Source organism: Pipistrellus kuhlii, unplaced genomic scaffold (assembly GCF_014108245.1).
Source record: "Pipistrellus kuhlii isolate mPipKuh1 unplaced genomic scaffold, mPipKuh1.p scaffold_m20_p_22, whole genome shotgun sequence".
In the NCBI taxonomy this organism is placed as follows: Eukaryota; Metazoa; Chordata; class Mammalia; order Chiroptera; family Vespertilionidae; genus Pipistrellus; species Pipistrellus kuhlii.
This window is the reverse complement of record NW_023425521.1, coordinates 11,608,573-11,635,182: the sequence shown is the minus strand read 5'-3', so window position 1 is coordinate 11,635,182 and position 26,610 is coordinate 11,608,573. Positions and strand designations below refer to the sequence as shown.

At 35.5% G+C, this 26,610-nt stretch overlaps 1 protein-coding gene across 11 annotated transcripts in view; it reads left to right on the top strand.

Annotated features, from left to right (window-relative positions):
- Positions 1-26,610, top strand: part of BCAS3 (BCAS3 microtubule associated cell migration factor) — a 457,087-nt gene that overhangs the window by 77,885 nt on the left and 352,592 nt on the right. For all 11 annotated transcript variants that reach the window (XM_036451745.2, XM_036451750.2, XM_036451747.2 and 8 more), the window contains exons 8-9: positions 17,155-17,262; positions 19,497-19,573. In XM_036451745.2, the coding sequence (XP_036307638.1) occupies positions 17,155-17,262; positions 19,497-19,573 (185 nt within the window). The remainder of the gene's footprint in view (positions 1-17,154; positions 17,263-19,496; positions 19,574-26,610) is intronic.

Below are 26,610 nucleotides of genomic sequence, written 5' to 3'. Positions count from 1 at the left end.
TAATTCTATTTCCTTAAGACTGAGTTGCTTGCCTCAACTCTGCTGGCTCCCAACACCAGCTGCCATTTTTATTTAATTTTTTAAATTTATTTTTTATTTTATTTTTTAAAAATATATTTTATTGATTTTTCAGAGAGGAAGAGAGAGGGATAGAGAGTTAGAAACATCGATGAGAGAGAATCATGGATCAGCTGCCTCTTGCACACCCCCCACTGGGGATGTGCCCGCAACCAACGCACATTCCCTTACCCGGAATCGAACCCGGGACCTTTCAGTCCGCAGGCTGACACTCTATCCACTGAGCCAAACCGGTCCCGGCCAGCTGCCATTTTTAATACCTACTTTTCATCATTTTAGATTATTTTGTATTTTCTAGAATTTTATATAAATGTGAACATGTCATATACACTTTCCCTTGTGTTATGCATTATATTTATTTTGAGGTTCATCCTTGTTGCATTTATCAATAGTTCATTTATTTTTATTACTGAGCAATATGGTATATGGGCATACCACAATTTGATTATCCATTCACTTGGTGGATATGCTTGTTTCTAGGTTTTGGCTTTTACAAAGAATGCCGCTGTGAACATAATGTTGAAGTCTTTGTAGATAAATGCTTTCTTTTCTATGGGATAAACAACAAGAGTAGAATGGCTGAACCACATGTTGATGTATGTTTTTCATAGTGGTTGTCTCATTTCACATTCCTGCCAACATTGTATATGTATTTTAAGAGCAAGAGATTCAAGAGTGCCAAGAAAGTTGAAAAATTGGTGAGGAGAAATGGTGCATATATAAGTGAAACAAAGGAAAAGCAAACTAAGTAAATAATGATCTTATAAAGAGGATTAAAAATAAACATAAAATAAAACAAAGTATATTTTCTTTAAAGTTAGTTTACTCTGTTGAATTTGTTGTATATTCTAGGAAATTGCATCATGTCATGTGAGATAGTCATGATACTTGAGACCAGAAGATATTACTTTTTTCATACAAAGATTACTCTTTTATGGCTATGTCACGTTGTTGTCGTTTTTTTTGGTCATAATGTCAAGAAAAAAATAATTCTCATCAAACATGTCTGATTCTGAGATTGAATGGCTACCTGAAAGTAAATTAGCTTTACTAGAGACCTGTAATCTATATTTACTTTCAAATTAATTTATATTATATAAACTTATTTTTAATATTCATTTAACATTTCTTTCTCTCTGTGAAAATATGGATTGGGATAGAATTCATTGTAGTTTTTGCCATTAAAAGTTAATGGAAATGATTTTCCACCTAATGCCTTTTAATTTAGTGGCAGAGTTTTCAGGAACAAATTAAAGTTACTAAGTGAGGCATGCATGTTTGAGAAATTGTATTGTACTATTGTGTTAAGTTTTTTATTTTGTGGGTTTGGTGGGATATTTTCATTAAGATAAAACTCTGGTTTCCCAGTAGTTTTGTGTGAATGATTTTACTCCATTTTTGTCCATAATAAGCTCAATATGATTTCTCTGGGCAGCATTAGCAATCAGTTTCATAGAGTTCGGGGCTGTGGTTGGAGAGGTTTGGATACTTCACCTGCTTTCCTAGCAGGAGTGTGCCTTTTCCGCAGATACAGGGTTTCTTTAATAAATGATTCCTTGGGGCAGTAGCTTTAGTTCTTCCTCAGGTTTTCTGATAAGACCCTTCAGCGCTTTCTTCTATCTTTTCTTTACCACTAAACTCCTGAGGATACATCCCATGTCTGATGTTATTCCCATGACAGACTTCTCTCGTCCTTCACATGCTCCCTGCCATCCCCTGACTTTTGAGCAATTAGTAGCTGATGATTTGATCCAAATATTTCAGATTTTAAAAAAAATTTCCCTACTCCTTTGCTTCTGAAAGTAAATCCTAGGCAATTTCTCTGTGCTCTGCCAGGGCTAAGACTGTTGTACTTACTCCCTTCTTGTTTTTCAAGTAATCCCTGCTCAGTTCTGGGCCAGCTCAGGAGAAGACTCTGCTAGTTTTGAATATTTAAGCCTCTCCTCCCCAAATAAATAAAGTTGTTGGTTTTTCTCTCTCTAGTTATAGCTACAGATTCAGGGATGATTTCATTTGCTTTCCTTGTTTATATGTATTGTTTTTCAAAGATATTTGGAGATTCAGAGTTAGGTAGCCATGTATAATATAAATATACTAACATGTTGGTAAAAGCATTTAGGCCATTTTTTTTGTTTGTTGAGAGAGAGAGAGAGAGAGAGAGAGAGAGAGAGAGAGAGAGAGAGAGAGAGATTGGTTGCCTCCTGTACAAGCCCTGACCAGGCTGGGGAAATAGCCTGCAACCGAGGTATGTGTCCTTGACCAGAATCGAACCCATAACCCTGAGCAATTAGTTAGGAAACTTTACAGGTGTATCTAGAAATTTGAATAAGGAAAACTTGCCAGAGGATAGTAGTCTATAGTGTTTGAACCTTAAACTCAAATCTTGACACTAAGATATTCTGGATTACACTGGGCTTTCAGTGGCAGCTTTTAAAATATTTTTAATTTTATTGATTTTTTACACAGAAGAAGGGGGAGGGAGAGAGAGTCAGAAACATCAATGAAAAAAAAAAAAAGCAATAAGTTGCCTCCTGCGCGCACACACACACACACACACACACACACACACACCCCCATCCACCCATCCATACCCATCCACTGGGCATGTAACCGCAACCAAGGTACATGCCCTTGACTGAAATCAAACCTGGGACTCTTGAGTCCTCAGGCCAATCCTCTATCCACTGACCCAAGGCAGTTAGGGCAGTGGCAGCTTTTGTAGTATTTAAATCTAACAGGAGCTAATAGTGATAAATCTAATAGAGATATTTATAGCTAATGGATCTGATTTTCATTTTGGGTTCTACAATTTTTCTTCTATATGCATTTAGCCTAATGTTGGTACTCTGTAATATTCATTGATATTCTTGAACCCATGGATAGAATTGCTTAGAATAATGAAAAGAACAAAGATTTTGAAATCATACAGACCTAGATCTGAATAGTTACATAAATTAAATTATTTACCAGCTCTCAGGTTCAGTTTCCTTATTCGTAAACTAACTACTACTGTGCTCATAACTAACTACTGTGAAATATGGCAGTGCTTTAGAGTATTTAGGCAAGTGTCAGGCCCTTCTTAGGTGCACCTCCTATTATTTAGGTCAGAAAGATATGAAGCGCAGCCAGGGAGCACTGTTTACCACATATTTATTTTCATATCCATGTGAAGAACAAATGTATATCTATGTGACTATTGGAGAAATATGGCTGTGCCCACCTTATCCAGTACTTGTGCTGAAGTTTGCCAGCCTTCAGGTCCTAGTCCAGAAATGGACCTGGTAGCATCTCTAATGAATAAGGAGCCCTTTACTTTCATTGGAAAATGATAATTAGTTTATGTTCCCTCCCAAAGAACCTCATGTTATATTTATATATTTATATTTTCATTGAGGTATAATTGAAACATGACAAACTTCACATAAAGTGTACAGTGTGATACATTTTGACATTTGTATATGCCCACGAAACCATCCCTCCAATCAGGATAATGAGCATATCCCTCACACACAATGGTTTTCTCATGCCCTTTTTAATGCATCCCTTCTGCCCTTCCTGGCACTCACTAGAAGCAGCACATTTTTGTGTAGTAAGTGTCTCTGACTATCACCGACGTCTTTATTTTTGGGAGATACTTTGCTGTCACGCTGTTTAAGGTGACTTTAATATGCCATTAAAAACATAAAGGTGGGATTCTTGAATTCAACGTTGCTTTTTCTTCTGCTCTGCATCTTAAACTAAAGGCCTTTCAAAAGTGAAGCTTTCCATCTCCAACCAGTACGTACAACTACTAACAGGCTTGCAGTTTCTCTGTGTAATCATTTCAAAACAACAGTTTTTTCAGCCACCAAAAGGATGCAGTCTTGACATATAAATAGAAAACAGATTGGGTTTTTGGCTGATATTGCTATACTGGTTTAAATGTTGGTTCAGTCAGCTTCAGGCTTAGATTACAAGATTTGCAAATTAAAGGAAAACCAAAAGGGAAAGAACATCTGCATGGATTCCGACCTGATGGAATTGCGTACAGGCAGACTTCCTCTGTTTCTGGTGGGACAGAGCATGTGCGCAGTGAAAAGAGATCAGTTGTGTTGTGATAACCCTAATAAGCACAAAATTGATGATGAAAATGAAATATTTCATTATGGTGATCCATGAGAGTTTCCAAATCTAGTGTTATTTCATAGTGTTTTTTTTTTGGGGGGGGTGGGGGGCAATATTTTGTTGATGCAGCTATATGGTATTTAGACAGATTAAATTCTTGCTAAACCTCACTCTTGTGACTTGATGATTTTCTTGAATCAAAGAATTGGGAGTTGCTTAATTTTAATGTTTCTTTTTTCTTTTATTCTAAGAAGGGCTTTATATTCTTTCAAGAAAATATTTATGGGCACTGACTATATTTCAGCTAGTTATAGTATCTTTTTCTAGTACCACTCCAATGATTGAACATCTTTAAATAGCATTTCTTTATGATTGAGAATTGTAATCCTACTATAATGGTACATAACATGATGTTGTTACTCAAGTCTAGTTGGCAAACTTGCCTGAAAGATGGCAGAAATCCTTGAAGCCATCAGATCTTGAGGGGGAAAAGGACAAATGGGAAGTGCTGGGTAGTTACTTTGTGGGAAAAGTCATGCTAAGTGAAGTGGTGGAGGAAATTGTTGTTTTTGATTTTAATGCTGAAAGATTTTGGGTTCTGTATTTGTGCAGAAGTACAGAGGGCCACAATTTCCTTGTTTATTTTTATGTGTAAGTCTGTTAGTCATATCTTAGGTTATAGAGAATTGGAAAAGATAAACTTCTCTTGGGCTTACAGTTTGCTAAAAATCCTGAAAAAAAATTATGAATGATTTAAATATTACTTTGTTTATAAACAGATTTTTATATTAAAAAAAAAAAAAAGCTTTCTGCCGAAACTGGTTTGGCTCAGTGGATAGACCGTTGGCCTGCGGACTGAAGAGTCCCAGGTTCAATTCTGGTCAAGGGCATGTACTTGGGTTGCGGGCACATCCCCAGTAGGAGCTGTGCAGGAGGCAGCTGATCGATGTCTCTCTCTCATTGATGTTTCTAATTCTCTATCCCTCTCCCTTCCTCTCTGTAAAAATCAATAAAAAAAATATAATTAAAAAAAAAAAAAAGCTTTATGGTCTCAAAAAGATAGAGTCACAACCATAGTATCCTAGAGGCAAGATTTTATTTTTGTTGTGCTGTTTTGTGTTCTGAATGTGTATTTTAGTATTAACTGATTTTATCCTTTGTTAGAACCACTTGTTAGAACAAGTGGTTTTTCTTAGCATTCAAGTAATTTTATTAACATCTTGTTTTAAAGCACAACATCCAGAGAAGATTAAAACAGTTATTGTGAAATAAGTGGCATATTAATCAGAGCCTCCTGGTGTGGGTGAATGTGCTTGTGGCGAAGAATGAAGATAGGGGCACAAACAAGAGACAGTACTTTGAGTGTACCTTTGGAGATTAAAACACACACACACACACATGTTAAGTGCTTTAAATGGTATATATAGGTTTTATCACTTACTTAAAATAGTATAACACTTCATAGTTTGCTCTCTGGAAACAATAAAATAGAATACATTTGTATATTGTAAAGCTACATTTTCTATTTTATTTTGTTTTCATAGTAGTCCTTTTCATTTCCTTGAAACATTTTCTAGAACACAATCTGAATGCATTTGTTGGTCAGTTTTGTCCCTGCACCTTTTTCCAACAAGGAAATAAAAAGCAGTTTATGATGACCAGAGAGCTTGATGGAAACAGCTGCAGCATACACTTGTGTGTGTGTGTGTCGCTTCTCAAATGGAGCAGCAACAGAGGGAAAATGATAATGCACGCCTCCACTCTTAACGACCAAACGGCTGCGATTGGGCCGGTTCGAATTATTAAACACTGTAAACGCCACAACGTTAATTACAAGAGGAACAGACTCTACAAAGATAAATGTGTTTTCAATATGATTCGTAGGGAGGGTACAGTAGAAACCAGTGAAGAGAGAGGAAATTTATTTCTGGCAGGACTCTAGACATGGAACTGTGGCTGAACTTTTTACCCTAATTACCTCCTGCTAATGCCTGCAGCGGTCTGGAATCAAAGTGGTGCTTCGGGCCCTGGAAATTCTCTGATGTGGCAAACGTTTGTTGTGTGAGGAGGGTTTCTTAAGAAAAAGCAGAATATTCTGACAGGATTTTTAAAAAATTTCTCAGTTACCACCCACCTTACTTGTTGCCTACAAAAATAGAGTAATTGTTTGCATCTGTGTGTGCTTTTTTATCACACCCCCCCCCCCTCAAAAGAAATAACTGTTATAAATCAATGTGACATAGATCCAGTGAACTGAGGCTTGCCTGAGGTAGGTTTTTTTTTTTAATTATTATTTTTTTAAGTTTCTTCTTTATTTTAAAATGTAGTTTCCAAATGTAAAGAAATTATTTTTAAGTGAGAAAAAGCATTCTGTCCATTTTAAAGGAGAATGTGGATTTTAAAGTAGGTTTTTTTAAAAAAATGAACTTGAACCACTTTGTAGAGTCACACTGTTAAATTGCTTAATCCTGGAAGTTGAAATGGGAATTTCCAGTTTCCATTTTTAGCTGTCCATTCGACTGGGACTAGAATCTTAGAGACATTTCTCTGAAACATTACATCATTCCATTTGTGTGTCTTAACATTTCTGGCTTGTACACATTTTTGAAATAGAATAACTTCTGTGATAACCACCTGCTTTTCATCCTTTGCTGTTAGAGTCAATGATTCTATACTGTATATAGCATAAACACAGTGACTGCATTTTATATTTCTAAGACAACCCAGGTTTCAATTAGCCTGCCCTTATTTCCTATGAAGGTCTGTGCTAACTTGTAACTTCAGCTCCAGCCCTTTACTGATCTTAAGTCCTTTTTAGAGAATTCTTGAAAAACAGCAATCACATTCTTTTGAAATGCAAATAAAATCATGGTTTCACTTGGCTAGAAATTTATTTTGGCAGTCTTTTATTTAGGTATTTCATATAAATAGCTTTAGTTTATAAAGGTAGTATTATAGTTTATAAAGGTAGTATTTTTTTAATTCCTCATAATAAAATCTAAAATTATAAGGTTGTGTCAGAAATTTGCATCTTGGGGTGGTTAGCCGTGGTTACAAATTGCTCTAATACAACCTTAGTATTTTGTATTTTGTGTAGTTATACTTTGGCATTGCATTGACAACCATTCATGTATTAGTTTTATTTGTGAATTGTGAGGGAGGGTTATTTCTTTAAATTGCCACATTTCAAAATTATGTTTATAAAAACGTTTTGATCAGTGGAAAGCAGTTATACATTTTCACTTCTAGTATATTATTTCAAAATGGTTTTTCACATTGGATGTAATATATAGATTTCACAACTTTTGCTCCCCACCCCTTACCTTTATAAGAGCAGCCAAATAAGAAAAAAAGTAGTAAACTGTGTGAAAAGTATTCTTTTACGGCAATAATACTGTTAAAACTGAAAAACTACTTATGTCTTAACCAAATCTATATATCTTTAGGCACTTGGTGCTGTTGAAATTTTAGTTTATACTTCATTTGAAATCTCATCTGCTTTATTTCTACACCCGATACCACAATTTAGCTAAATTGATGTGTAAATATAAATGGATATTATTTGTACAACAAATATGTGTTTATAAAAGTATATAGATTTTTTATTTTTAGCTCCTTTTTAAATCTCCAAAACCCACAGGCCTAGAATTGTGTCTTGATGAGGGGGCTAATTTGGCCTCGGATAACTTAACAGCTCAGCTTCTGGGGGATAAAGGAGTTGCAGAAATAACATGACATGGCTTTATCGTGGATTTGTAAAAACATTTAACCAATATGAATATAAATATTCCTCCCAACTTACAAACAAACTTTATATGGTGTATAAATAATTATTTTTTGGTACTTTAATAAGTCAAATTACAGGAATTGATTTGGAAACACAAATTTAGGTGTTTTGTTAAAAAAAAAAAAAAAAAAGCTCAGATTTTCCATTCTCATTTTAATTACTGAGAAGGAAATTACTAGAAGTTATAGGTTTTTACATATATTCTTTCTAAATTCTCTTTAGGTACATTCTGATATTCCTTGATTTTGAGAAGTAGATTTCATGTAAGCTGTTAACTTTAGCATTTCTTCACTTCTCAATGTGTCTCAAGTGCTATAATGAACTGTAGGTTTCTTTGACATGTTTAATAAGTTGGTTTGTATTGATTTCATATGTATACTTAATCTTTTTGCACATTTATAAAGTTTTAGGGTAGCATTGGAGTATTAAAAACACACATGCTTTTACACAGCATAGGTATTTGACCTCTGTACTTGCTTAACAAAAGTTAGTATAATTATCATCTTTTGGTGAGTTGGGCCAAATTTTAGTGTTGTCATTTAAAGTATCCCAGGTTAAATGTCTGACCTGATCCTCCTGGTGACCCTTGTCCTGTCCGCGCCAGTTAACGTCTTGGTCTATTACTCGTTGTGGTGACCGCTGCTTCCATGGGCATCATGTCTAGCCATTGGGTACTGTGATCACTGCCTTTGACATCTTGGTGGGCCGTGGGGTACTGTGAAGACCTCCACGGGTTGACCCATTGGGTGCTCTGATGGCCACACTGAGGGTGACCTCGTGGTTGGCCATTTGGACGCGGATGGACATCCCCGTGGCTAACCCTCCAGTGGTGATGGTGATGCCCTTTCAATTGCATCTTCTTTGGCCTGTTGGACACTGTGGTCACGTCTTTTTGGTGAGCTTCTGGCACAGTAGGTGCCACTTTGGTCACCATCCCACAAAATACCTGTCAGAGTCCATTGGGTGCTCTGATGGACCACATCGGCTGGCTGATACATCCATGTATCAGTGTGCACCCGGACGGCCACCACAGCCCCTTTGTGGGCTGTGTCACTGTCTTTGGGGTGGAGTTGAGTGAGGGATGGAGATAGGGACATCTCCCTTGTTTGCTCCGGAGCCCCTCTGGTTCAGGAGAAAGCAGGAAGGCCACCGCGGGGTGGGGGATTTCTACTGAAGTCTGGTTCCTGCCTGGGACGTGGGACACTGGCTGTGAACATTAAAGGCACCGTTTCTGCCTAAAGAAAAAAGAAAGAAAAGAAAAGAAAAGAAAATTTGGGATGTAACAAAAGGATAGAGGGATGGATGTTTAAAGCACTAAATGCTCTCAGTTGAGAAGAAGAAAGATCTAAAGCTTTTCACCTATGAATCAAAAAAAGATGTGAAAGTTTACCTAAAAGAAGTGAGGTAGAAAATAGTAAGTGGAAATCAGTGAAAGAAAACAGAGAAAAATCAGTTAAGCCAAAAGTCCTTTTAAAACACTAATATAAGTGATAACCCTTTAGTGAGATGGATCAAGAAAAATAGAACACACAAGTTACCAATATCAAGAATAAATGAAGGGGCATTTCTACAGATCTAATGGTCATTAAGAGCAATATTATGAACAACTTTTTCTTTGAAAACTTACATGATACAGGCAAATGAAAAACCTAACTCAGCAAGGTATTACTGGTAGGTGAAAAACAATCAGTAGAATAGTGTTGCTATTGATCAATTGATAAATTATAAACAAATATTTCAGAATAATTTTATATAATTTATTACATATGAAGGAAGAAAATAAAACAAATAGAAGAACTCTGGAAAGAAAGGGTGGATATAATAGGAGAGACAAAACCTATGGGAAGAAATAGATGGCGGAAAAATCCACAAATGCATCACTGAAGGGAGAATAAGGCCGAAACAGGTTTGGCTCAGTGGATAGAGCGTCGGCCTACAGAATGGAAGGTCCCAGGTTCGATTCCAAGGTACAAGGGCATGTACCTTGGTTGTGGGCACATCACCAGTAGGTGGTATGCAAGAGGCAAATGATTCATCGAAGTTTCTGGCTCTCTATCCTTCTCCCTCTCTGTAAAAAAATCAATAAAGTATATATTAAAAAGAGAGAGAGAGAAAGAGCGAGAGAAAGAGAGAGAGAGAGAGAGAGAGAGAGAGAGAGAGAGAGAGAGAGAGAGAGAGAGAAAGAATAGGTAGGAAACTGGGAAATGAGAGCTTCAGAAAATGGAAAGAAAACTAGAACATATATATTGCTCCCAAATAAGAGAGGCAAAGTAATGCAATGGCGGTAATGTAAAAAATTAGAATGATGTCTTATTGTTGAGTTCCTAGTTTTTAAGGAACTAGGCTCACCTTGAATTCCTCCACAATAATTGAAGCAAATACTATAAGACCACTGAGAAGGACAGTGTAAAACAGCCCCATTACATTAGGAAAAAACCCCACTACCTTATAGATTATTGAAATTTTGTTTACCATATATGAAATGTTTTAAGCTTAGCTGATCAACCCAGCCATAGAAAATAAAGAAAAAGTGAGCGTGGATATATTCCAGTGATACTGGCAGTGGGGTTGGATTTGGGACATAGTTGGCTGATCTGTGCTATATAATAAACATTTTTTAAAATTTTCCTATTAAAAATTTAAGTGCTGTACTAAAGCAACCACTAATAACAAACTAGAGGCCCAGTGCATGAATTTGTGCACCAGTGGGGTCCTTGGGCCTGGCCTGCGGGACTGGCCTGAAACCAGCTCTCCAACATCCCCTGAGGGGTCTTGAATTGTGAGAGGGTGCAGGCCAGGCCTAGGGACTCCACCAATGCACAGTTGGGGCCAGGAAGGGATGCGGGAGGTTGGCCAGCTGGAGGGGGACTGCAGAATGACTCCAGGGGTATCCGGTCCATCTCTCTCAGTCCTGATCAGCGGGACTCCAGAAGCAATCTATCTAATCTACCAGTCAGATAGTCTATCTCCTGGTGGTCAGTGCACATCATTGCAAGCTGTTAAGCGGCCTTTGCATATTATTAGCATATTACGCTTTGATTACTTCAACAGATGACTGGAAGACTGGACACTTAGCATATTAGGCTTTTATTATATAGGATGGTATGTATATAATAACACGTTGCATGAAATTTGTGCACTTGGGAGGGTATCCCTCAGCCCGGCCTGTGCCCTCTTGCAGTCCAGGAGCCTTTAGGGGATGTCTAACTGCTGGCTTAGGCCTGTTCCTCATAGTCAGGCATCTTTAGCACTGCCACGGAGGTGAGAGGCTCTCGCCACCGCTGCTGCACTCTCCAGCCGTGAACTCCCTCTGTGGGAGTGCACTGATCACCAGGCAGCAGCTCCTGCATTGAGTGTCTGCCCCCTGGTGGTCAGTGTGCGACCAGTTATTCTGCTGTTTGGTCAATTTGCATATTAGCCTGTTATTATAGAGGATGGATATATGAAGTCAACTGCAGACTTTCCCCCTGTAACATATTTTTCATAATTTGAATTTTCATTGCCTTTGCTTTTCGCTGTGATATATTAAACATATTTCTTTGTATTATAACATTCTATTCTATTTGGTTTAAAAAACAACAACACATACCTAATTATTTTAAATTCTCCCTTAAAGGTAGAGTATTTCCAACACATCTTTGTATTTCATTGCAAATAACAGATACCTATTTTAAAAAAATCCAGTGCAGGGTATCTTTGGTTGCCTGTTATGCAGTATGTGACGAACATCTGATTCGACCCCCAATTCTATCATTACCCCCTACTTTTATGTGGAGAAGTTACCTCTGCCTGCTGGTTGCCTCCCAATAAAGGCTTCACTACTACCACTCTTGCAACTTGGGGTAGTGTTGGAAGGTTTAATTATCCAGTGTTTATTCAGAACTTTGAAGAAAAATATTAAGTAGGATAATCACAAACTTAGCTTTTAATATGGTTAAGTTTCCATTTTCTTTTTAATTACTTAATAAAACATGCAACCAAGTGGCTTTTGTTCTTTAGGAACTGAATAAGAATACAAATAATGTAATTCTATCAAAAACTTTCCTCTTATATTTAAAGGATTAGATTCAGTAACACATGTTGAAGGTTGTGCAGCTTTTTCCCATTTAAAAATAAGTGTTTCCATGCTTCTTGCAATTTGTGGTAGATTTAAGATGTCTTTGCTATTTTGTGTTTCACTTAAACATGCACATTCTTGGAAAATGTCACTTTCTCAGATACTTTGTTCCGCTTTTCTAATTTTGTTTCAATCTGTTAAATATCATGAATAAAAATAATAAAAGTGTTTGTAAAGGAAAACGGTATTAATGTTTAGAATTTTCAAATCATAAAAGCCATATTTCACATTGCTTTAAGGTGATGCTCATTGTATTGCATTACAAAGAATATTATTTTGAAAACGTTGTCCAGGATAAGAAATGGCTATGATTCTAATAAATTATATTAATATAAAGCAAAAAGCATATTATTATTACCCAGCTGGTGTGGCTCAATGGATTGAGCATCATCCCATGCACTAAGAGGTCACCAGTTCAATTCCTGGTCAGGGGCATGCCTAGGTTGAGGGCTATGTTCTCAGTACATGGGCATGCAGGAGGAGGTTGATTGGTGCTTCTATCTTTCACTCCCCCTTTCTACCTAAAAATCAATAAAATCATATTTTAAAAAAGGTTTTTAAAAAAGCATATTATTATAAAAATTAGACTGAGATTAGAAATTGAAATATTTTAGATATTTATAAATTTGAGTATAGGAGTTTAATATTGTATTTTTTGTAACTTCTTTCCCCCCCATATAGCATAAAAAAATTAGTGAATATACTGTTTTTAGGTCGTATTTACATTTCAAAGATAGAGCATAAGATCCATCATCATTTCTTTATACACAAATAATGCAAAAGTATTTAACATTGCCGAAACCGGTTTGGCTCAGTGGTAGAGCATCAGTCTGCGGACTGAAAGGTCCCGGGTTCGATTCCGGTCAAGGGCATGTGCATTGGTTGTGGGCACAACCCCGGTAGCGGGTGTGCAAGAACCAGCTGGTCGATGTTTCTCTCTCATTGATGTTTCTGGCTCTCTGTCTCTCTCCCTTCCTCTCTGTAAAAAATCAATAAAATCTATATTAAAAAAAAAGTATTCAACATTATACTAACTCCTCACAAAAGGCTCAAGATACCTGGGTCATTTATTATTTTTTAGAATTTAATAATCTAGTTTTTGACATAGAAAAGGGATTATTAATTCTAACATGAAAAGATGTACTTCAGCAGCAATATTTAGCTGTACATATTTAAAAAGCTTAATTTCAGTTCCAATTCAGAGTCCTTTAAGTGGTTCATTTGTCTTGACCTCATTGTATTGTTGACTTTTTTAAAGTAGTAATTGTTAGATCTGAAACAGACTGTCAGAATATTTCCTCATGTTTACAACATGTATAGTATTATTTGTATTATATATAAAAGAATTCTGAAGTAATGGATTGAGAATTCTGATGATCACTCAACCAAATGATGTGGTTATGTACATTTGGTCAAACCTTTTAATGGTATAACCTCAATTCATTAAGAACAAATTATTGATATAACTTATGAAGATTAAAATAACTTTTTTAAATTTAAAATATTTGATGTTCAGTAGTTTTCCAGCTTTATTATTTTGTAAACTGTCTCTGTTGCTTTAAAAAAGTAAATTAGAAGAACTGAAGAACTAGACACCCTCTGAGATTTGTCTCAGAATAGTTTATATTAATAAAATTTTTTAAAATTTATGTAAAAGTGTATTAGTTTAATGTAATTGCCCATAATCTACTTTATGTAAATAAATTAATTAGATTAAAATATAAACAGTAAATTATAACTTCAGTTACAATGCTGAAATTTAAAGGCAACCGATGTTATTTTGAAGTAGTACAATGGCAGAAGGACAAACTGGGTCCTGAGTTTTGGGTCTTACAAGGATGCTTTCAAGGCTTGATTGGAAGAGAATCCACTTTAAAAAAATACTTTTATTGATTTCAGAGAGAAAGAGAGGAGAGCGAAATAGAAACTTCAATGATGAGAATCATTAGATGTCTGAAGATGGGGGTGGAATAGAGGACCATGAGTAGAAAAGTCACTAATGGCCTGGCCAGTGTGGTTCAGCAGTTGAGCACTGACCAGAAACCAGGAGGTTGATGATTGGATTCCCTTTGAGTTTTAGGGCACATTCCCAGGTTGTAGGCTTAGTCCCTGGTGAGGGCATACAGGAGGCAGCTGATTGACGATGTTCCTCTCTCATCAAAGTTTCTGTCTCTCTGTCCCTTTTAAAAAAAAAGCCACTATGGTATATGAACTAGAATACAAGAAGAAAATGTACACTAAAATATTTAAAACAATTTTCATATTATGGGGGCTTTATTTGCTTAGATAAAAGGTTAACGTTTATTCTGTGGCATTGGGGTGTCATTTAAAAAAATGCTTTTATTGATTTAGAGTGGGGGGGAGAGAGATAGAAAAAGAGAGAGAGAGAGAGAGAGAGAGAGAGAGAAACATCAATGATGAGAGAGAATAAGTGATTAGTTTCCTCCTGTACACCCCTTACTGGGGGTCAAGCTCACAACCAGGCATATACCCTTGATTGGAATCGAACTTGGGACCCTTCAGTCCATAGGCTGACGCATTATCCACTGAGCCAAACCAGCTAGGGCTGGTGTCATTGATAGGTTCTGAAACTGAATAAGTGATCAGAAATATATGGTTTAGGAAGACTTTTAACTAGATTTTTGGAGTGTGATAGAATGGAATAGATCACAGGTGCCCATGCTTAAATATAATTGTGGGCACTTCAAAAGAAAGAGTATTCTGCTTTTGTTGGGTGGAGTCTTATGTAAGTTGGTTAAGCTTAATTGATTTACAGTGTTGACCATAAGCTGTTTTAATTTTCTTTATTTTCATTCTGCTGATATTTAACTTTAATTATCTGATTTTCTGGGGCACTGTTTAGGGTATACGAGAGTACTAAGTAAAAGCTTTGTATGTCATATCTGCATGCTTCAGTATATAATAACACATACCCTTCCTGTTATGGGGCATGCTCACTGCTGATGTTATGGAGAGCTTTCTTGTCAGCTTACCCATGAGGACAATTAAGATTGTCTTGAACTGTGTCCCAGGGAAATGGTCAAGGCTTTTGAAAAGAGAGAAAGTAGAGAACAAGCGTATACAGTTACGTTGTTGACAGAATGTGTGACTTTCTGAAAACTCTTATTTTAAAGAATTATCTTTATTCTATTAGGCATTGAATAAGCAGAGTTTTGCACATACCAATAGAATTTTTAGTTCTATCAAGTCTTATAAAGTCAACTCTATAAACAGCCTTCATTGCATTTATTTTGTCTACCTCTATGGGAGGCTTTCTGTAGGAACAATCTCAGTTGTGACAGTGTATTATGCCAGTGAAATGATCAGAATTCAAGTTTCTGTGTACCAGTAGCTGTAGTGAGTGGCTAATTGAATGTGACAAGCTGCTTTTAACTACCCAGTTGGTCGGGCAAAATGTTAAATTTCGTTTATTATTAACTCATTGCTTCTCAGCAGAGGATTGGTTTAATTATTGGGAACATCAAGAGAAGAATTTTTGCCTTGTGTTAATTTTAGAGATTGAAGTTAAAGTTTTACTAGATTTTCCTCTCCCTGACCCAGTTTTGCCAATTGTATACAGTTGTGTGAATACCCAATATAATCACAACACAACAATATTTCCATCACTCCCCCAAAATTTCTCATGCCATTTTATACTATATAGTTTCCCTCCTTCCCTTGTCACTGGAAACCACTGATATGCTTCCTATTATAGTTTTGCCTTTCTAGTTTTTCATTGGAAGGGACTCACACAGTATGTAAACTTTTATGTCTTGGCTCCCCCTGCCCCCCCCTCCTTTTTTTTTTTTTTTTTTTTAATAGTTCATAATGGTGTGAGGTTCATCTCTATTGTATAAATAATTTGTTGTTTTAAATTGCTGAGTAATACTCTAGAAACATCCCTTTACATTAATATATCACAATATATCCATTCCTTATTGATCAACATTTAACTGTTTTTGTTACGAATAACAAATTACAATTAAAAAATATATATATTTTATTGTTTTTTTTACAGAGAAGAAGGGAGAGAGATAGAGAGCTAGAAACGTCGATGAGAGCGAAACATCGACCAGCTGCCTCCTGCACACCCCCCACCAGGAATGTGCCCCCAACCAATGTACATGCCCCTGACCGGAATCGAACCCGGGGCCTTTCAGTCCGCAGACCGATGCTCTACCACTAAGCCAAACCGGTTTCGGCCAAATAACAATTTTTTATTGATTTCATAGAGAAAGGGAGAGGTAGAAACATCAATGATATGAGAGAATCATTGATTGGCTGCCTCCTGCATGCACCCCCACTGGGCATTTAGCCCACAACCCGAGCATGTGCCCTTGACCAGAATTGACCTGGGACCCATCAGTCTGCAGGCTGATGCTCTATCCACTGACTCAAACTGGCTAGGGCAAATTACAATTTTTTTGAGGAACCGTTATATTGTTTTCCATAGTGGCTGCACCAGTTCCCATTCCTATCAACAGTGCAAAAGGGTTCTCTTTTCTCCACATTCTCACTAACATTTTTTTGAATTAAAAATTTTTTTCATTTACAGTTTACATTCAGTATTATTTATATTGGTTTTAGGTCTGTGGCATAGTGGCTAGACACCCATGTGCTTTACAAAGTGTTTCCCTGCTGGTTTGGCTCAGTGGATAGAGCGTCGGACTGCGGACTGAAAGGTCCCAGGTTCGATTCCAGTCAAGGGCATGTACCTTGGTTGCGGGCACATTCCCAGTAGGGGCTGTGCAAGAGGCAGCTGATGGATGGATTCTCTCTCAGCGATGTTTCTAACTCTCTATTCCTCTCTCTTCCACTCTGTAAAAACTCAATAAAATATATTAAAAAAAAAGTGTTTCCCTGATATTTCTAGTACTCACATGGCTCTATTCATAGACATTACAATATTATAGACTATACTTCCTTTGTTATACTTTACATTTACTATTTTGTCACTACCAATCTGTATTTCTCAAGCTCTTCACCTTTTCACCCCAAAAATACAGAGTTTACTGGCCAACCTACCATATGAAAACTAATGGCATTTGTCTTTTTTCTTTCTTTTTAGCACTAGCCCACCTTATTGTTGTGTGGATTTGTATTCACTTCGTACTGGGGAAATGGTCAAGTCCATTCAGTTTAAAACTCCTATCTATGATCTTCATTGCAATAAGCGGTAAGAATTTTTTCATGTATTTCTTTTACAAAGTAGCATATCTCCTGGGCATGTGGAACCCTGCCAATATAATTGACTACCTATGATTTTTTTTTTTAAATTGCAGAAAACACCTTTTGAATTCTGCTAAATGGAGTAGCTCTGAAGATTTCTTAACAAATGTTTTCAAATTTTTAGTCTTGACTCATTAGTGGATTTTGGATTAAATTTAGTGAATTATAACCAGTGTTTTAAAAATGAAATGGAAAAGAGTAGAACATATCTGAGCAAACACACCAAGGTTATTTGAAATGATTTTATATATATCACTTAACTTTTTAGTATTTATGATGTATGTACTTCTGTATTTATTGGTTTATGATATGAAATGTGTTTTCCTTTTAGAACTGTGAACTGCAAAAAAGATTTTTTTCCTCATTCCTTAAGACTACAATTGAGCTAATGCTTCCCTTCATTAACATCTGTTTTGTTAAATTCTCTAGGAAAATTTTTAGATCTGGGTTGATCCTTTGCCTGACCTGGTAATAATGAAAACATTGAAGGAGAAAGGGACCCTAAGAATCTTCTGTTACTCAACACTTTACTTTTTACATTTGCACAAACTGAAACATTGTAAATGTCTAGATCAAGTTAATGGGTGCAAAGTACAATTCTTCCATTGCATTATAAAGCAAACACACAGAACATGGAAAATGAAATATTTTGTGCTGTGTCAATATGAAGTAAATTTTATAATAAAAGATTCAGGTTAGATTTTAAAGGAATATTTCAGAAAGTGACTCAGAAAGGTTGGACATAGTAGGAAGGGTAGAATAGTGATAAATATAAAGAACACATTGGCTTTGATACTAATGTAAAAGCATTTGAATGAAAGAAACAGGCAAAGAAAAACTCAGTGATAGTATACAATTAATATTGAAGGTCTAATTATGCATATTTCAACTTCAGTAATGTCAAACTCAAAAATTATAGGAAACTAGAGGCCTGATGCATGAAATTTGTGCAAGAGTAGACCTTCCTTCCCCTGGCTGTCAGCACCGCTGGCATCTGGGGCTGCCTTCAGACACCCGAGATGTGGGCTTCCCTTGCTGCCCCAGTTTCGTCTGGAAGATCTTCTGGAAGGCCATTCGGTCTTATTAGCATATTATGCTTTTATTATTATAAATAGGAGGAATACATTGTTGTTGGCATAATGTAATTATCCTTTGATATATCTAATTATTCAAAGACCAGTATGTTAAATACTTGCCAATCATTATAATCTTTATTTGATTTTTAAAAACTTTTTGCCTGTTTAATGTCTTTGCAAGGAACAGTTCTAAAATGTAGTTTATAATATAACTTTATTTGGGTTGTATTTTAGGAATTTCAGTTTAAGCAAATTTATCACTAAATTATTTTCCTAATTATTTGTAAATCTCTGGGAGAACTTATAGTTTATACGGAATCTGATTAACTTTTTTTTTTTAAATATATTTTATTGTTTTTTTTACAGAGAGGAAGGGAGAGAGATAGAGAGCTAGAAACGTCGATGAGTGAGAGACCAGCTGTCTCTTGCACACCCCCTACCGGAGATGTGCCCGCAACCAATGTACATGCCCTTGACCGGAATCGAACCTGGGACCTTTCAGTCCACAGACCGACTCTCTACCACTGAGCCAAACCGGTTTCGGTGGAATCTGATTAACTTTTAATATATTGAGTCAATCAGAAATGGCTCATTTGCACTGAATAATAGTTGTCTGAGGTTTTTTTTTTCCTTTTTCTTTTGTGTTGGGAAATTCAGCAATAATTTTAAGTGACAAATTAGATAAATCCATTTTATGTTCAATTCCATAACTTTGAGCCAGAAGTGGAAAAAACACTTTTAGTAAATAGTCAGCAATTTGTTGATATTCTACATTCTTAATGAATATAGATTTATTTGATTTATAATGAGTGGAGACAAAATTTTGTTCAGAGGAAAAATTTTTTTGAGATGTGGTTGGTTCTCTTTCACTTTTATTCCTGTAATGTCTATCTTGATTATTAAGGGTTTTATGGTTATATTTTTGCCTTTTATGAGGCATTTATTTCTAGCCTAAATTATATAAGAAATGCTTGTTTTTTGTTTTTTTTAAAGTTTTAAAGATAGATACTTGTTTAAATCTAGATGATTTAATACATTTATGATTCTATAGACTTTCACAATCACATTAAAAAAATTTTCTTTCTTTCTTTCTTTCTAATTTTAGGATCCTTGTTGTAGTCTTGCAGGAGAAAATTGCTGCCTTTGATAGCTGTACTTTCACAAAAAAGTTTTTTGTAACAAGTATGTACCATTTTGATATTTCCTGGCATTCAATTATTAGAATATTCCTATGTTTCTGTTGATGTCTTATTTAGTACAATAATTTCATGGTATGAATTTTCAACCCATAACACGTTTTCCACATATTACTAAGCAAGCCTTGTACTAGATTGCCTCAGTTTCTTCTTATATATTCTCCTCATGTAGCTATGTTGTACTTCTAAAGCAGTTGTTTAATAAATTATCATAACATACTTGAGGTAACTGTGTTATCACACATGAGGAATTTAAAAATTTTAAATCTTTATTGTTAAAAATGTTGCAAATGTCACTCCCCCCCCCCCCCCCCCCCCCAAATTGACGCTCTCTAATCTTGGGTGAAATGTGTGAGCCTGTTTCTCCCTCCTCCTTTTCTCCACACCCTCAGACTTTACTGCCCAGATGGGCAGAAATAAGCATAGAACCTACATACATAGATAGAGAGGGAGAGGAATTTTTGAAAAAGGTAATGGACAAGTCTAAGATTTGTAGGGCAGGCCAGAAAGATGAAAATTCCAGCAAGAACTGATTCTGAAGGAAGTCTGGAGTTAGATTTTTTTTTTTTTTTTTTACTGTAGTTTAGTAAGACGGTAGTTTTTGTCTTTCTCTGTATATTTCACTTAGCATAATATCCATGTTGTCACAGATGGTAAGATTTTATTCTTTTTAATGGCTAAGTAATATTCCAGTGTATGTATCACATTTCTTTATCCAAAAACAAACCTAGGTTGTTTCCATGGTTTGACGATGATAAAAACACTGAAGTGAACATAGGGATGCATATTGCTTTCAAATGTGTTTTCATTTTCTTTGAATAAATGCCCAGAAGGAGAATTGCTGGGTGTTATGGTAGTTTTATAAAGTCCTCTCTGACACTAAGATCCATAAGTTTACTACATATATATTTTTTCCCCTATATATTTTATTTTTTCATGGGATCTAATACTTATGACTTTGATCCATTTTGAGTTAGTTTTTGTGTAAGGTGACAGATAGCAGTCCAGTTTCATTCTTTTGCATGTGGCCTTCTAATTTTCCCAGCACCGCTTATTTATTTTCTCCATTGTGTGTTTTTGGCTTCTTTGTTGAAAATTGGTTGCCCATAACACATGTAGGTTTGTTTCTGGATTCTCAATTCTGTTCCATTGGTCTGTGAGGCTGTTGTTTTGATTGTGCAAGCATTTAACGTCTAAAATTGAAAAGCTCTTGTGTAATACAATTGTGAGTACCTTAGTTATGTTTGAATCGTGACTGTAAAATTAGTAGAGACATCTGTGTCCATCAGAGAAAGCATCTTGGGAATTTGTGCCAAAGGGGTGAAGGATCAGGTAAAGAGAGCTGATAGAGAACTGGAAAGGAACGCAGCCAGTATGATGAGAAAGGAGACACCTTTGTCTTTGGCTGTACAGAAAAGGTGGCCCTGAGCAGCTGTCTGATGTGGAAATCTAAAACCCATGTATGATTAAGAAAACAAAAGACAGGGACTGATAGGTGTCATTAGCAGTCATTTCCAGTGTGCTTCAGTTGAAACGTAGATAGGAAGTCTCCAGAGAGAGAGAGAGAGAGAAAGATTATACAATAAGTAAGTGACTCTTTCCATTGCCCCCCATTTTTACTTGAAGGAGGAACATGTATTCCTAATGTTATTTCTTAGTATTTTTATGTGTTCTTCATATATGTTGAATAAGAAACATAAGGAATGAATTTAAAGGATCTTAAAAAGGTACAATTATTTTTAATTTTTGAAATAGGAGCTTTTTTTTTTTCTAAGAAAGGTTTGGAATGTTAATGTGAAAACTCAGTCCAATTCAAGGTAAAAGTCAAATCTATCTTTCTTCTTTTGGTTTCTCATTTATATACAGTGGACTAGACTGACACTCAGCAAATATGTTCAATGAAATCACTTAAGACTTTCTTATTCTCTGCACATTATTCCTACCTGTTTAGCAGTACTCTTCAACTCATGATGTTTCTTTTTTTAAATTAGCATATACAATTATTTTCATGATACTTTCATGGCAATATGTAAAATACTTATGAGATAATATTAAGAAAAGTAAACGTAAAATTTTACCTATGCTTTCAGGAAGTCTGTGGATGGGTAAGGGCAAAGATATGGAGATAATTAAAAGATCAGTGGTTTCTGGGGTAATGGAGAGGGCAGAGATGATAAATAGGCACAGATGATTTGTAGGGCAGTGAAAATACTCTATCATATTACAATGATGGTTATATGTCAGTATACATTTATTCAACCCATAAAACATATAATGGCAAAAGTTTGTTTTAGAGTTCACTTTTAGTGTTGACATTGGCAAAAAAATAGACAGATGTATCAGTGGGACAGAATAGAGAGTACAGATATAGATCTTTAACAAATAAGCAAAGCTAGTACAATGGGGCAAAGACATCCTCAACAAAAGGTGCTGCAACAAGTGGACATTCATGTGACAAAAACTGAATCCAGATATAGACCTTACATCCTTTGCAAAAATTACCTAAAATTAATTATAAGTGCAACTCACAAAAGTATAAATGTATAGACGATATGAGGAGAAAACCTAAATGACTTTTGAGCATGGTGATGGTTTTTTAGATGCAACATCAGAGGCGCAATTCATGAAATAAGTAATTGGTAAGGTGGACTTTATTGCAATTAAAAACTTGTGCTCTGTAAAATACATTGCCAATAGAATGAGATGACCAGCCACAGGCTGAGAGAAAATATCTGTAAGAGACTCATCTAATAAAGGACTGTTATCCACACTATATAGAGACTCTGAAAACTTATCAGGAAGAAAACAAACTGATTAAAAAATGGGCCAAAGACCTTAAAATAGGAAAAAGAAGATATTCAGATGGCAAATAAGCATATGAAAATGTGCTCTCAATGGTAGTGTCTCAGTGAAATTTAAATTTAAATAGTCTGACTGGTTTGGCTTAGTAGTTGTGTGTGAACCCATGAGCCAGGAGGTCAATGGTTGGATTCCTGATTGGGGCACATGTGTGGGTTATAGGTTCAGTCCTCAGTATGGGGGCATGTAGGAGACAGCCTATCAACATTTCTCTACCATGGATCTTTGTATCTCACAATCTCTCTCCCTTCATTTCTCTCTTAAAAAAAATCAATAAAATCATATTTAAACAAAAACAATAACAACAACAACGAGATGCCACATTATTAGGCAAAGCCAAAATGCCAACTACTGATAGCACCAAATGCTGTCAAAGATGTAGAGCAATAGGAAATCTCATATATTGCTCCTAGAAATGCAAAATAGGACAACCACTCTAATGGACATTTTGATAGTTTCTCACAAAACTACACATTTATCTTTCAATGGGCATTTACATAAAGGAGTTGAAAACTATGTCCACTTAAAACATTCCCATGGTATTTATAGCAGCTTTACTCACCTTGCCATAATGTGGAAGCCACCAAATTGTTTTTTAGTGGGTGAGTGGACAGATAAACTGTTATGTTCAGATGATGGAATGTTATTCTTAATTTCTTTTTTATTGCTGAATAATAGTGTGTGTAATAACACATTTTGTCTCTCAATTGATGGACCTTTAAGTTTCCATTTTTGGGCTATTATGAATAATGCTTTTTTTTTAGTAAAAGGTTTTTCTTGGGAAGTATTTTTTCATTTCTTTTGGATATAAATATTTGTGTGGACATGCATTTTCATTTCTCTTGGGAATGTATCTAGGAATCAAATTGCTTGGTCATATGGTAATTCTATCCTTCTCTATTTGAAGAGCTTCCAGGCAGAGTGATTGCAACATTTTACATCACCACCAGCAGTGTCTCAGGGTCCATTTTCTCCTCATTCTTTGATTATAGCCATTCTATGAGGGTCTCACGAAGTGGTATTTGACTCTATTTTTAATTTGCATTTCCCATCTTTTATCTTCTTTGTTAAATTTTATATTGAGTTGTATTTTCTGCATTGACATAGTTCTGTTTATATTCTAGATGTAGTCAGTTCTCAGGTACATGTTTTTGCAAAACTCCAATTCTGTGAGTTTTGTCTTTTCTCTTTCTTTGTAGTGTCCTTTGAGGCACAAAAGTTTTAGTTTTTTTTTAAATTAATTAATTAATTTATTTTTTACATATTTTAATGATTTTTTTTGCCCCCCCTCCCTCCTTCCCCCATATCCCCTCCCTCCCCACAGTTTTATGTCCATTGGTTGTACTTATATGCATGTATACAAGTCCTTCGGTTGATCTAGGGGGAGATAAAAGTTTTAGTTTTAATGAAGTCCGACTTATCCATTTTTTTTATCGCTTATTTTTGGTTTTATATCTAAGAAAACATTGCCTAACCTAATGTGAAGATTTACCACTATATTTTGTTACACGAGGTTAATACTTTTAGCTTTTTCATTTTTTAACTTACATTTTTATTGTTGACAGGAATACAGATGTCCCCACCCCACCCCTTTTGCCCACCTCCACCCAGCCCACACCTCCCCTCTTCTCTGGTGATCACCACACTGTGGTCTGTGTCTGTGATTTATGCATATATGTTCTTATATGTCTTTGATTCATTTACAGTTAATTTTTTTCTATTTTTTCTATTAAATTATTATCTGTGTATGGGAGGAGGGGGGCAATGTTAAAATATGTACAGTTAATTTTTGTATGCTGTGTGAGGTCAAGGTTCCGTTTAATTCTTTTGCATGTGGATTTCTAGGCGACCCATCATTTGTTGAAAAAGTATTCTTTTCCTCATTGACTTGCCCTTGTATCTTTGTTGAGAATCATTTGACCATAAATGCAAACATTGGGTTCTCCCTGTCCCCACAGAGGTCTGGACTCTTTTGAGTTATTCTTACCAAGAAAAATAAGGTAGAGTGTGACAGGTTCAGGTGAACTCTCCATTAGGATCACACTTCTGGGAGGGTGCCCTCTAAATTGTATGTCTTGTGCCTTTTTTATTATTCCAGTATTGGAAGAATCTTCATTTATTGCGCTTTTCTTGACTTTTATCTTTACTTAAATTCAGAAACCCAAGTTTTTAAATACCTGGTTCTTTTTTACTTTGTTCACAAACATTGGAAACTTGTTAGAATTAGTGCTAATATGATAGCAGGTTGGTTTTCCCCCTCTTCACTTGTTTTCAAAGTTTAGCTGGAGGCAACAGTTAATCTTTAAAGAAGTCATGCTTATAAAGTTGGGATAGTGCTGAGTGGCTGATGTTCTGCTGATTCCAGCTGTAAAATGTTTTTGAAGAGCAGAAAAACAATTTGCTTTTATCCCAATACACTGTAACTCTTGAGGTCCACTGAGTTTCTAAAAACATTGACTCTAAAAGTAAAATGAATTGTTAACTGTACTTTTCCGTTGTATGCTTTTGTTTTAGAAATGAGAATATATACTTATTAGGATCTAGTGAAGCATAATGGTTATTAGAATTGAGAGTTAGATTTTGTTGACTTTAAATTTCAGGAGATTAGCTACCTCTTATGTAATGCCACAATTCAATATTCTTATTTATTTAATGACATTGAACAGGGGGAAACTTTCTTATGCACCGTACCTATACTCATTTCTCTAGCTCTAAAAATGCCGGTGGAATATATGTATGCATATATATAAAAGCTCATTTTTGTATGAATAGGACTAGTTTACTCAGTATGAGTATATAAATGAAATCTTTTAACTAAGTGATGCATACTGTTTGCTAGAGTGTTTTCTTTTGTACTATTTTAAGGGCCTTTCTCCTTTGTTTTCACCCCATAATATTTAGCCATAATCAACATTAAGTAGTAGATATAGCAAAAATAAATTTTTAAATCTTCTTTAACAATGAAATCACAAGATAGATGGTAGTTGAAGGAGGTGAAATGAAAACTAGGTATAATGGAAGCAAATCAATGTGAATTTCTCCAGTGTTTGTGAACACAGCAACAACCACCTTTCAAAATGATGACTATTGCTTCTCACAAGGCTCTCTGCATTCAGGGAACCATGGAATATACATTTATAAAAAGATCTCCATCAGAAATGGCTTTAAAATATCTGGCTCTTAGCTGAGACCACTATTTGAATGTTTGAAAAAGTTTTCTATATAGATGACTTTTTTGGCCATTACCTAATAAATATGCTTTAATTTATTAATTTTTTTTATTAAGATGTATGCTTTTGAGCCAGGACCGGTTTGGCTCAGTGGATAGAGCGTCGGCCTGCGGACTGAAGAGTCCCGGGTTCTATTCCGGGCAAGGGCATGTACCTTGATTGTGGGCACATCCCCAGTGGGGGGTGTGCAAGAGGCAGCTGATCGATGATTCTCTCTCATTGATGTTTCTAACTCTCTATCCCTCTCTCTTCCTCTCTGTGAAAAATCAATAAAAAAAACTCTCTAATTATTTATCTTTCATTAAAAAAAAGTATGCTTTTGAATGAAATGTCATGCATTGATTACTCTATGTCTTTTAGGATCAATATAGATTGGGACTTTCTGCTACGTAGTGTGTACGTGAGCAGTGCAATTTGAAAATTAGAAAGGCTATTTTTTGATACTATATTTTATTTATTTTTGCCATGGGAAGGAAAGGTTATTTTAAAAAAATTTTGTTTGTCTCCTGATTGCAAAAATTTAGATTCCAAATTGAGACTAAAACTATGAAATAGATAACCTTAACATGATTCTCTAGTGTACATTTAGAAGAAAACATTTGTGAAAATATTAACCAGATACTTTTGGAATGATAAACCAGGAGTCCTTTAGGTTAGGTGTTTTGCATTCTTTCATTCTTCAGTCTTTCCACGAGTCTCTCTGAAGCATTTCTGTGAAAAACTGAAACAGACTCATAGATACAGTGTGCAGAATTGATGGTTTTCAAAGGGGGAAAAGGGTTGGGTGATTGAGTGAAAAAGGTGAAAGGATTGAGAAGTACAGATTGGTAGTTACAGACATCACATACTTAACTAAATTTTGTGTTTTGGTTAGTAGAGATCATTGGTATTTCTATGCATAGATGGTATCCACTATCTGGAATAATTGATTTAT